This window comes from Mesoplodon mirus (assembly GCF_964341445.2).
Source record: "Mesoplodon mirus genome assembly, chromosome: 4".
NCBI classification, from domain to species: Eukaryota; Metazoa; Chordata; class Mammalia; order Artiodactyla; family Ziphiidae; genus Mesoplodon; species Mesoplodon mirus.
In genome coordinates, this window is record NC_138979.1 from 56,960,380 (window position 1) to 56,973,121 (window position 12,742).

Consider the following 12,742-nt stretch of genomic DNA (forward strand, 5'->3'; position numbering starts at 1 on the left):
AGTCAAGGTTGGGCTGAGTCAGTGAACTTTGGCACTTGAAGCCTAAGGTGTGAAAACCCACACTCCGCCAAGACAGGAACCCAGAAGAGCAGCCAGGGGCCTGGTTCTTGTGTGAATTCAGGAGTTTGGCCATCGGCAGGGCAGACCCGCAGCCAGGGAGGATTGGGGGGCCCCTTCCCTTCTCACAACCGCCTTCTTTTTCCTGGGGACTGAGGTACCCAGCTTCATTATCGTGCATAGTGTGTTTTTAGAATCTTTCCAGGGGCAATATGAAAAGCCAGGCTTTCCCATCCCAGGGGGTCTCTGGCTAAGAAAACAAACAAACACACTCAGAGTCTGACTTTGTGATAAAACAAAAGAAGACCTGGAATGGGAGCAAAGTTCAGAGACTTTTGCTGCAGAAACTGGTTCCTTCTGGAAAATGTGGGGCTGATTTTATAAGCCGCTTATCGCCGGCTCTCCCCTCCCCTCGAAGACAGATGCTTTTCACCGTCCTTCCCTCCAGGGCACAGGAAACCAGAATTCTCCCACGTGGACTTGGTTCCCTGTTAGAAGTCTGAGTGGTTCCCCTGCCCTGCCTCCTTGGGGTCTTGTCTTTTCTGGCTTAGGGTGCTGGGCTTTCCTTTAGGAGTATCGGGCCAGGCCAGGCAGGCACACCAGTGTTTCTGGGGTAGAGTCTGAATGCTCAGCTCTGATTGAGAGTGATCTGATGGCGGCCTCAGTGTGGCTCTCAGAAGCTGGAGCTGCCTGCAGAGTGTTTTTAAGAAGGGAGCTTGGACCACAGAGCACTGAGGTCAGGGGAGAAAAGCCACTGCCCACTGGGCCCAGGGAATCTGGAACAATCTTGCCAGGGAGACAGGGCGAGAAGGATGCTGATGGAAGTCATAGGTCCTGGTAGGTGCCAGGGAAACTACCTGTGGAGGAGACTGAGCAGGCCTGTATGTATTAGGGCCCAGGTGAAAGCTTGTTTTATGTCAGGGTTGCAAGAGGAGTTGGTCTTTTCAGGATCTGTTTTGACTACTGCACAAGATAGATGAATGGAAACCTTCCCCACCTCAGCCCAGGCTGCCACTTTGTTCAACCAGAGACCTGGGGCCGAGCAGGCTGGGGTCAGGGCGCCAAGGCCAGAAGAAAGGCCTTCCTGCTGGGCCCCACAGGCCTCTCTCTAGAGAAGGCCAGTTACGATTCAGCTGGGCGGCCACTGACTATCCTCATACTCACATCCCTCTAAACCCCTCAGGGTGGGGGTTCCATGGACTCCCCAAAAGAGCAGAGGGAGCAGCTGAGGCAGCACAAAGGGCACAGCAGAGGGGAGCTGGGCTCCGAGGCCGTCGGTCAGGGTTCCCGAGCTGCATTGCTGTGTGGCCTCTGTCCCTGGGGTCTGTCCTCTGAGAATGGAGGTGATTCTGCTTCTTGGACTTGGTGCAGAGCACAGAGCACCCGGCAGCTCCCACACTCCAGTTACTCAGCCAGGGTCAGCAGCCCTTTCCCAAGGTCATCCTCCGTTATTGCAGTGCATTTAGAAAATGCTCGTTGTGTTGAGGAGGGGTGGTGGGAGTGCATGGGAGAAACTGTACTTAAAAACCAAAAAAGTGTATGTGTTTGCAGGGCTGCGTAGGAGACCATAGATAGCTGTTATATGGCATGGTTTCTGAAAACCCCCCGTCTTCCTAGAAGGTGGGCACCGTGTGGTGGGGTCCCCACATTGCCACATCCAAGGGCCACTTTTAACACCCAGTCTTTATAGAGTCTCCACGTGCCAGCTTGGAGTGGACACGGGTGGGTTATTACGGCACAGTCCCTGTGCCATTAACCCAGCAGGCCTCTGGAGGTTTGGAGCCCATAGGTTGCAACCATGAGAGAGTAATGCAAAGCCCCCTGCCTCTAGGTAGATGTGAGCTTGAATCCCAGCTTTGCAACTTCCTAGCTGAGGACTGTGGACACACTACCTGACACTCAGGCCTCAGCTGCATCTTAAAATGGGAATTACTGAGAGGACTGACAGTATGTTGAGATACTGCATTTAAAGTGCTTCATGCTCTGCTTGGCACTTGGTAAAGGTTCATTAAATGTTGGCCGGTAAATCATCATCATTACTATTACCACTACTACTGGCTGGCTTATTTTACTGTTTTCATTACTACTACTACTAGTACTCCTCCTCTTATTTCCCCTTGGTTCTCAATTCCATTGGCGCATTGCAGGTATTATTATTACCTAATATGAATACCCTTATGAACTGTACAGGCTGAGTCAACCTATTAAATAATTTATGCAAATAACATATAGAGATAAGATAGTGGTAATAATACTAGTAAAAAATAATAGCTGTTACTTATGGAGTGCTTATTGTGAACCAGGGATTATGCAATGCACTTGAAAGTAATCCCAGCAGCCTGAGGCAGTAAACTCTGATTGCATCCCCATTTTACAGATTAGGAAACTGAGGCCCAGGGGGTGAAGTCACTTACCCAAGATTTCACCACTAGTGAGTGGCAGAGCTGAGATTCACATGCAGGCAGCTTTGCTTCCGGGCCCTGTGCAGGAGACACACAACTGGTCCTAGCCACTGTATTGCGAATTTTCTTTTCTTTTTTTTTTTTTTTAAATTAAGGGTACTTTAATTAATTAATTAATTTATTTATTTATTTTTGGCTGTGTTGGGTCTTCGTTTCTGGGCGAGGGCTTTCTCTAGTTGTGGCAAGCGGGGGCCACTCTTCATCGCAGTGCGCGGGCCTCTCACTATCGCGGCCTCTCTTGTTGTGGAGCGCAGGCTCCAGACGCGCAGGCTCAGTAGTTGTGGCTCACGGGTCTAGTTGCTCCGTGGCATGTGGGATCTTCCCAGACCAGGGCTCAAACCCGTGTCCCCTGCATTAGCAGGCAGATTCTCAACCACTGCGCCACCAGGGAAGCCCCTGTATTGCGAATTTTCCCTGTAACCTTGGCAAGTTCCCTTCCCTCTTCGGGCCTCAGTTTTTGCATCTGCAGAATCATGAATTTTGGCCACATGGATCACGCATTTCCTGGCCTCCCTCCTCCCCTTGCTGTCATTCTCCTTTTGCACCACACACAACACGCGTGCACACGCACACAGAGCAGAGAGGCTGGTCAACTGTCTGGAAAGTGGTGGCAAAGCACAGTCCTTGGCCCCAGAGACCAGTGGCTGAAAGAGCCCCCAAGGTGGACCCCGTGCAGGCAGTGGCGGTGGCTAGACCGCCCGTGATGTAATGACCGATTAGGAACTTCCTCTTGGAAGCCTGGCTTCCTCCGGGGGCCAAAGGTGCTGGAGCTGAGGTGGGGGTGGGGAGGGGCGGGTGGGAGCGAATAAGAGGAAACTCCTGTCAGCTGGGCCCTGCTTTTGGAAAGCGTTCAGCGGAGAGGCTTGTTCTAAGCTGTTGACCATTAACATGGCCCTATGCACATTCCTTCTCTGCTTTTACTGCCGGATCCCAGTGGATAAAGGACTGGCCTCCCCCTCCCTTAACAAAGAAAAAAAAAAAAAAGAGCTTCTAATTAATGCTGTATCTCTGGACTTGTTTCAAAACCTGAAGCCATTTCTGTAGCTTAAAATGACAAAGGAAGGTTAAGTGGAAACTTCTTTTTCCCTCTTTAGTTTGATAACAAAAACTACTTATCTAATGGGCAAACAAGGCTTTTAAAGGGGTGTTAGGTTAACCAGATGCAGGGCCACGTAATTACTCCCAGGCCTGGGAGCCTCAGATGAAAAAGCTGCTGGTTGGATGGGAACTTAAAGCCACAGGCATGACATGGGACAGAAGAAAGGAGTTTTCCAGGAGGGTAGGAGGCCCCAGTGGGGCCCTGTGCAAAGGGGATTGGAAAAGCCAGCCCTAGGCTCCTCTCCGGCTCTGCCACCAACTTGCTCGGTGACCCTGGGCAAGTCACTTAACTTCTCTGAGTCTCTGAGTCTCCCTTCCCAGCTCTCGATGGGGTCTGCCCATGTTTCATCGCTCATTGAGGTGTGGCTGGGCCAGCCCCAGGAGAGGCAGGGAGGCTGCTAAGGCCCAAGGGGGTGTGAAGCAGCAGCAAAAGCTTTGAACGTGGAGGAGCATGAGCGGCCCAGCCAGGCCCTGGAGACCGGGGGACTCAGGGTCCAGCTTCCTGCAAATGCTCTGAGCCTCCACATCCAGCTTCCTTAGAGTCTAAGGGATCGGAGACTTTAATCTGGGCATGTCTCTGGTTTGCCTCCCAGGATGGGTGAGTCCAAGGCGGTCTGGCCCAGTGGAAAGGGGGGAATCACAAGGAAAACAAGCTGCATTGCGTATGCTCAGGCTTTTGGAGCGTGCGGCCCACGGGGGAGCACACAGGAACGTTCCTGCCCTTTGTTTTGACAGAAAACTGCTGATTCGAAGAAGCTAAAGGCTTGCTTGGGATTTCAGCTCTCCCCGCCTCCCCCAGACGCAGTTGGCCCCCTTGGTGCCCCAGCACTCCAACAGAATTACACGTTGCGCTCGAAGCACCCTTGCTGGGCAGAGAGGCCAAGAGGAAGGAACGCCAGCCGTCGGAGGGGCCGGCTTCAGTGCAGGGGACCTACTGTCAGGCCAGTCTCTTCCTGCCCGCCGCAGGCATCACCACCCTCTGGTGGCAGGAATGTGGGTGCCACCGGCCGGGAAACACAGGGCTTGTCCCTTGGACCACCTGGGAGCCCTGCTGGGACCACTCCAGGCTGGCCACAGAGGGCTGGCCTAGCAGCACATTTCCACTATCTTCGTTGTAATTCTTTCAAGGCACCATACGTACAATGAAATGCACAGCTCTCTAGTGCATAGGTTATGATTTTTGACAATGTCTGCACCTGAGTTCCCACTGTACCAATCAAGATATCAAACATTTCCAGCACCCAAGAAAGTTCCCTCATCCCCTCTCCCCAGAAGTAATCCCTGTTCTGATTTCTATCATTGTAGGTTAGTTTTATCTACTCAAGAATTTTGTATCAATGGAAACAAACAGCATGTCTTCTGTGTCTGGCTTCTTTCACTCAGCCGGATGCATCTGAGATTCACGCACATTGTGGTGTGTTTCAGTAGTTCGTTTGTTTTTATTGGTGAGTCGTATTCCACTGTATGGATGAGCCTTATTTTTGTCTATCCATTATCGTAGTCTGTTTGGGCTGCTATAATAACGATACCATAAATTGGTGGCTTAAATAATGCATATTTATTTCTCACAGTTTTGGAGTCTGGGAAGTCTAAGATCAAGGGGCCGGTAGATCTGGTGTCTAGTGAGAGCCATTTCCTGGTTCATAAATGGCTGTATTCTTGCTATGTCCTCACACGGTGGAATGAGGGAGTTCTCTGGGGTCTCTTTTTTTTTTTGCGGTACGCGGGCCTCTCACTGTCGTGGCCTCTCCCGTTGCAGAGCACAGGCTCCGGACGCGCAGGCTCAGCGGCCATGGCTCACGGGCCCAGCTGCTCCACGGCATGTGGGATCTTCCCGGACCGGGGCACGAACCCGCGTCCCCTGCATCGGCAGGCGGACTCTCAACCACTGCGCCACCAGGGAAGCCCTGGGGTCTCTTTTAAAGGGCACTAATCCCATTCATGACCTAATCACTTCCCAAAGACCCTACCTTCTAATGCTGTCACATTGGGGGTTAAGATTTCCAACATGAATTTGGGGCAGGGGGACACACACAAACATTTAGTCCATAACATCCATCCTCCTGTTGATGGACATCTGAGCTGCTTTCCAAGTTTGGGTGATTACGAGTAGAGCTGCTGTGAACATGCATGAAATCACAGAAATGTAGAGCTTATTATTCAGAAAGGAAGACTGAGGCCAGGAGAAGGGAGATGGCCTGCCTGATGAGGGCCAGGAGGCTGGACACCGGGCTGCAGGCCTCCTGACCCCCAGCCTTGTGCCGCTCCACCAGATCTGCCCCAGACATCGCGCCAGACCGCGCCTCTCCTCTCCCCCTCCCCCTGGAACCCTTCCAGCTGGGACCCAGAGTCTGGCTGGGAACTAGGCCAGGCCTTGAGCAGGGGGTAGCGGGCAGGAGTTTCGGTCAGAGCGCGGTCATCTTTGATGTTGTTCACTCGGGTCTGACTCCGCGGTATTTATTTGCAATTAAGGAGCTGGTTCCTAATTAGGCTGATGGCAGGACCACAGCCCTGGAGCCAGGAGAAGCAAAAGATCTTCTGCAAGAGACTGTCCCCTCGCGGCCTGAGTGGCAGCCCAGGCCGCAGACGGAGGTGTGGTGGGTCGGGTGGGGCTCTGCGTTTGTGAGGAGTGGAGAGGTGACCCTGGGTTTGGGGGTGCCTGCCTTCTCACAGAGGGCGGGTCAGCTTGTTCTGAACACACGGCATGAGATCTGAATACACGTGTGTGTGCGCGCGCGCACGTGTGTATGTAAATAGAACCCCAGGAGCACTCACCTGTGTCCCTCACGTTCAGTTATTCATTGCTTCACCCTTCATTCCTTCGCTTACTGAGCATCTCTTTGCATCTCAGGTACCGGGCTGGGAGCTAAACCTTAACATTTGTAAAGTGCTTTACCGTTTGCCAAGGGCATTGCCGTCCATTGTCCTATTGTAACTTCCCGTGCTGGTGACCCTGGGTCGTGACCCGCGACACCCCTAAGGAGCCCTGGCCTTGGAAGGGTTAGGCCAGCGCTGGGACAGATAAACAGACAGCTGCTTCTTTCTGCTCCCAATTGGTCTGCTGCCAGAGTTGCCAGAAAATCCAAAGATGGACTGTGCAAATGAGGTGCTCAGTTATGAATAAGTCCGTTTTACAAATGGGGAGACTGAGGGTTAGGGACATTCAGTGGCTTGTTCATGGCCACATATCCAGTCAGTGGTGAGAGCTTAGGTCTGTCTCACTAGGAAACCTTTTGGATCATGTGACAAGCATTAGGTTAGAATCTGGGGTCTCTAGTTCTGGTCCCACTTCTGCCACCCACTGCTGTGTGTCCTTGGGCAAGTCACCCGGTACCCCCGGGGGTGCCATCTTGGAGGCACAAGGACATTGGACTCAATTGATGGTTCCCACAGGCCAGCCTCAGGACTAAGTTTTCATTGGCCCATGGTGAAAGAAATAAGAAAATTTCTTATAATCTAAATGTATTAATTTAAAATTTTCTGATTTAGGTCCTACCTGTTTTGTATCAAATTACTTTCCTTTGTGCTAGTGGTAGTAGATGGTCTTGGGGTTTTTAATAAGTCTGTATGTGACAAAATAAAACCGTGGTAACCTTATGACATTCCCAACCCCTCCATTAAACAGTGTACTGGTTTGTGAAAGCCCAAAGCTTCGGGGCTCCCTGGATGAGATGATGCTGGGGGGACCCCCCAGCTCTGGAGCCCAGAGACCCTAAGAGCTAGGTGGGGACGGGGAGGCCCCAAGCATGGTGATGGGCTCACCTGCCGGGCTGCTCTCTCAGGATCAGACCTGAGACCCTAGTCCTTGCCCAGGACCCCCTTGGGCCTGAGGGCATCAGCCCCACCTGCTGGGCAGGATTCCTGTGGGGGGTAGGTAGGGGTGAGGGCAGTGTGCCAACACTTGGGATCTATTTTATTTCCTTCCTTCTTCCCTTGCAGGTGTTCCAAGAGCACCCTGGGGATACATGCAGACTTGGGACAGATGCAGAAAGGACTAAGACCCACCCCTTCCTCCTTGAGAGTTGAGGCCAGCCAGGGGCACAGACACCTGCTCAGGCCAAGGGAGGGACCACATTTAAGGCTCTAGGCGCACAGGAGGGAGAGGTCAGAGAGGGCTTCTCAGAGGCGGCAGTCCATCCCCTGGAATTTGGAGGACCTGGCCTGGAGCCCAGGCCTGATGAGTTGTTACCCAGTCTGCTCAACAAAAGAGGCCGCGGAAAGTGAGACCTGGCCCGGACAGTGTCCCTGAGCGCCACGGATGGGGCAGGCTGGGCCCTAGTGCAGCTCCGGGGCAGGGGGGTGAGGGGCTGGGGTTCATCCCCACTCACAGGGTCCCATCCCCCTGCGAGGAGTGCTGACTGGGGCAAGGCCAGGGACACAGGTGTTGATGAGATGGGGGTAGAGGGTTGAGGGTGCATTTGGCTCGGCTGGGGTGGGAGGTACTGAGAGGAGGGGGACAGGAAGGCCCACTTGGCCTTGAATTGAAAGCCTTTTAGGAGCTGGGAGGGAGGAGTTACCCCACCCCCTCAATCCCATTACCCCCACTCCCTGACTGTTAAACTGCTTCTTTGCCTTTTACAGCAGAGTGGCTCCCTCCTGGGATAGAGCTGCCACTTTATGACTAGGGTGGCCCTCTCTGAGCTTATCTGTAGAGGGGATGGCAGTACTCCCTCACTCAGTGGGACTGGGTGAGTCTTCAGGGAATGAAGACCTTTCGTTTCTGGGGCGGGCAGTGACTCACCGGCTTGTGGGTGAGCACCTTTAGGACTCACAGACCACGAGAGCAGTCATGGTTACAAACGGGGTGAGGTTTCGAGAAGGGGGGCATTTGCTTGGTGCATGGGTTTTGCGGGGTGTCTGCCCGGAGTATGGAGAAGAGCTCCCCTCGGGAGTGTGGCCTGGCACTGATGCTGGCTCCACCACTCACTAGTGTGTGCCCTTGACTGGTTATGGCACCTCCCTGGGCCTCAGTTACCACACCTGTGAACTGGGGTGATAACAGGTGCAACCAAGGCCGTTGTGCAGAAGGCGCCTGGCTCGTGCTAGGCACTCAGGGATGCCTGTTGTCTGTCTTGTCACCCGACGTTCTCCAGGCATAGCTTCTTTGCTTCCCCGCCTCTCTGTGCCTAGTGCACTAATGGAGTTCTTGTTGCTTGGTGAGAAGGTTGGTGTTGGAGGTTCATGGCCAGGCTGGGATGGTGCTGCTCTCCTGGCTCTTGGAAACTCTCAGACCAGTGCTGGATGGATGGATGGATCGATTGATGGAGAAAGGGGCAATGGCTTGGGGTGTTCCTAGCTGTCCACCTGCTGGGGCTGGCCTAGTGCCCACAGTTGTGTCACCTACCACGGGCTAGAGCTGCCTCTCTGCCCACTGGCTAAGGGGCAAGTCAGCTGAGGGCAGGGAGCAGGGCCTCTTTCCCCCATCCCGACCATCAGCTAGAACCACGAGGGGCCTGGATGGGGACTGTGAGACAAAATGATATGTCCTCAGGGGCTGGCCTGGGGACCTGTGGCTGGGATCTTAATGCCAGGCAGAGGGTAAGGGGCATGCCCTTTGGGACTGTGCCCAGCCCCAGGCCACAGCAGAGTAGGCAGCCCACAGGAGGCCCCTCAGGTGGACGTTTTCCTGCTAGGTGGGCCTCCCAGCACATAAGAGAATGTCAGGAGCCCTGTCACCTGGCTGCTCTGGGGCTTCTAGGCGGGGCTGGGCTGAAGGCAGACAGAGCTGACCTCACCCAGGCTCCTGACTGAAGTTGTTGGCAGTGCTTTCTCCCTCAGGTTTGATTGGACTTTGATCTGTTTCTTTTGGAGAAGCCGAGCCATAAAGGGCCTCAGTGTGTCCTCATCGGGCCTCCAGCAGACCTTCTCCCTCTGCAAAAGCCCCAGCCAGGGGCCTGTATGGGAACACATAACCCCACCGGGCAGTCATGGGTGCCCACCTGCTTGTCAGAGCCCTGAGCTCAAAGGAGAGACCAGATGTCAAAACGCTCCAGAATCTGAGAAGCCGGCCACACCCGAGAGCAGTGAGGAGGGGGCTGCCCTGCAAGATGGGTCCCTTGCCTATACCTGGTATTACGCCTGGTCTCAGAAAATTGTTAAATTCATGCAGACATGTAGAGATGCCCCAAGCTGGAGTGCGGAGGGATCCCAGTCATCATCCAGGCCACCCCTTTGCCGTCTATGGAGAAACTGAGGCCCGGAGAGGAGCCGCTGGCCAACTGGAGCCCTTGAGGAGCAATTTCCTTTTGCACTTAGAGACCCTGTGCTTCTCTGTCTCACAGAGGTGGCTACAGTTCTGGTGAAAAGCTGCACTTCCTGCCCAGAGAGTCAACTTGAGGGGCCGGGGGTGGGGGTTACTGGGAGACCCTGCGTAATGCTCCAGGCTGCGGCTGGGCGCTGTCGGGCAGCTGCGATTCCCATTCTGGGCCAGAAGAGATCCTGGGGGCCACATTCCCCACCGCACCACGCCTTCCTATGCCTGAGTCCCGTCCCCTCTGGGGGGCGGTTTATGCCCTCTGATAGCTTCACCCCGCTCTGTTCAGGTTGAGGCTTGGACTGACCGGGTTCAAATCCCGGTGGTGCCACTCGCCGGCTGAGTGGCCTTGGGCAGGCTGCTGGTGGCTGCCAAGTCTTGGACGCTCATCTGTAAAGTGAGAAGGTGGCCTCCGCACAGTTATGGGAGGACCCAGGGAGTCACGTACGGAGTGAGGAGTGCAGAGCACAGCACCCGGAACAATGTAGGTGCTCGCCAGTCAGTCCCTCCCTTGGGTGTGTGGGTGTGTGTCCCTCTCCTGCTGGCTTGTAAAGTTCTACAGGCAGGAGCCGGGTGTGGTTCGTGTTTGGGTACCCACGGGCGCTTGGCACAGTAGGTGCCTTGCCTTCGTGTGTGTCTGGGGGTGGGGTGGGAGGTGAGGTCCTGCTGTGGGTTAAATCTGAGGACGCCCTGGCCCGCAGTAGTGCTCCCCATGTCTGTTGGGCGCCAGAGGCCCCCCTCAAACCCCACCGGCCAGGCGGCAGTGCCACTTCCGCTGCCCTGGAATAACACCCGCGTGCCCTGTGCTTGCCCCGCAGACGCCAGCATGTCTCCGGATGCCACCAAGCCGAGCCACTGGTGCAGCGTGGCCTACTGGGAGCACCGGACACGGGTGGGCCGCCTCTACGCGGTGTATGACCAGGCCGTCAGCATCTTCTACGACCTACCTCAGGGCAGCGGCTTCTGCCTGGGCCAGCTCAACCTGGAGCAGCGCAGCGAGTCGGTGCGGCGCACGCGCAGCAAGATCGGCTTCGGCATCCTGCTCAGCAAGGAGCCGGACGGCGTGTGGGCCTACAACCGCGGCGAGCACCCCATCTTCGTCAACTCCCCCACGCTGGACGCGCCCGGTGGCCGCGCCCTGGTGGTCCGCAAGGTGCCCCCTGGCTACTCCATCAAGGTGTTTGACTTCGAGCGCTCCGGCCTGCTCCAGCACGGGCCCGAGCCCGATGCCGCCGACGGCCCCTACGACCCCAACAGCGTCCGCATCAGCTTCGCCAAGGGCTGGGGTCCCTGCTACTCCCGGCAGTTCATCACCTCCTGCCCCTGCTGGCTTGAGATCCTCCTCAACAACCACAGATAGCGGCCCGCCACCCGCCCCACCAACGGGGGCCCCGTGCCCAGAGACACAGCCCCCACGGACGACCCCCCCAGATATCATCTACCTAGATTTAATATAAAGTTTTATATATTATATGGAAATATATATTATACTTGTAATTATGGAGTCATTTTTACAATGTAATTATTTATGTATGGTGCAATGTGTGTATATGGACAAAACAAGAAAGACGCACTTTGGCTTATAATACAGATATATTTTCTTTCTTCTCCTCCTTCCTCTTCTTTATGGTTTTTTTTTGTTGTTGTTGTTTGTTTTTTTAAAGAAAATGATACAGCAGAGCTAGGTGGAAGAGCCTGGGTTTGGTGTATGGTTTTTGAAATATTAATGCCCAGACAAAAAGCTAATACCAGTCACTCATTGATAATAAAGTATTCGCATTATAGTTTTTTTTTTTTTTAACTGTCTTCTTTTTAACAAAGAGGAACATGCAGGGCTTCTGTGGGTTTCTGACCCATCAGGCATCCCGAAACTTGATTTCAGTCTTTTACCGGTTAAAGAGCAGAGGGGGGCTTCCCTGGTGGCGCAGTGGTTGGGAGTCCACCTGCCGATGCAGGGGACGCGGGTTTGTGCCCCGGTCCGGGGAGATCCCACATGCCTCAGAGCGGCTGGGCCCGTGAGCCATGGCCGCTGAGCTTGCGCGTCCGGAGCCTGTGCTCCGCAACGGGAGAGGCCACGGCAGTGAGAGGCCCGTGTACCGCAAAAAAAAAAAAAAAAAAAAAAAAAGAGGGAATTACATTGAAAAGGGAGGAAGGACATATGTTTGCTCTTAAGGCCAGAGAAGGTTCTGTTGTTCCTTCCCACCCATGACTGTAGTGTGTCCACAGGATTCAGGGGGAGGAGGGAGAGTACATGGGCCATCCATCCTAGGTAAGCTCTTCCAGTCTGATGGGGGAGGCTCATGCTCTGGCCTAGAGGAACTCTCAGCCGGATGGGGAAGACTTGGGTCCATGCCTCTCATATCTGAGCTGTCTGCAAGCTAGAAAACATTAATTCTCACCACTTTGGGGAAATGGCCTGTGGAAGAAAGACTGAGATGGTGGGTCTTGAACCCACCTACCACCTCACAGAAGCCACCTGAGCCCCAGGGTGAAACTCCTTTTAGGACCTAGATAAGCTACCCTCCCATCCCCCCACCAAGTAGCTCAGAACCTGCCCATCTGGAACTGTAGTCATGATTGATACAAAGGCAGGTGGTTTCTTTCTACTCTACAAAAGGGAAAAGTTAAGGTTCTGGAAGGGTAAATGACAAGCTCATGAGACAGATCAAGGTTAGAAGTTAACCAGAGCCGTATCAATTAAATCAGTTTCCTCTCTTGAGAAAACTCAAAAAAGAAGGCCTTGGCCAAATAACTAAGGGGAATGTTACATTGTATATCTTCTTTCTTGGAGATTTACATTAGCCTATTAAATGCTCTGAGAAGTCCTGTGTGTTATCTATTGCTGCATAATAAATGATCCTAAAACTTGGCA

The 12,742-nt window shown here is 53.9% G+C and overlaps 1 protein-coding gene across 2 annotated transcripts in view; it reads left to right on the plus strand.

The window, feature by feature from the left end:
- SMAD6 (SMAD family member 6) overlaps positions 1-11,654 on the plus strand; it is a 75,678-nt gene extending 64,024 nt beyond the window's left edge. For both annotated transcript variants that reach the window (XM_082619125.1, XM_082619126.1), the window contains one exon: positions 10,689-11,654. In XM_082619125.1, the coding sequence (XP_082475251.1) occupies positions 10,689-11,230 (542 nt within the window). In that variant the 3' untranslated portion in view covers positions 11,231-11,654. The remainder of the gene's footprint in view (positions 1-10,688) is intronic.
- The last annotated feature ends 1,088 nt before the right edge of the window (positions 11,655-12,742 follow it).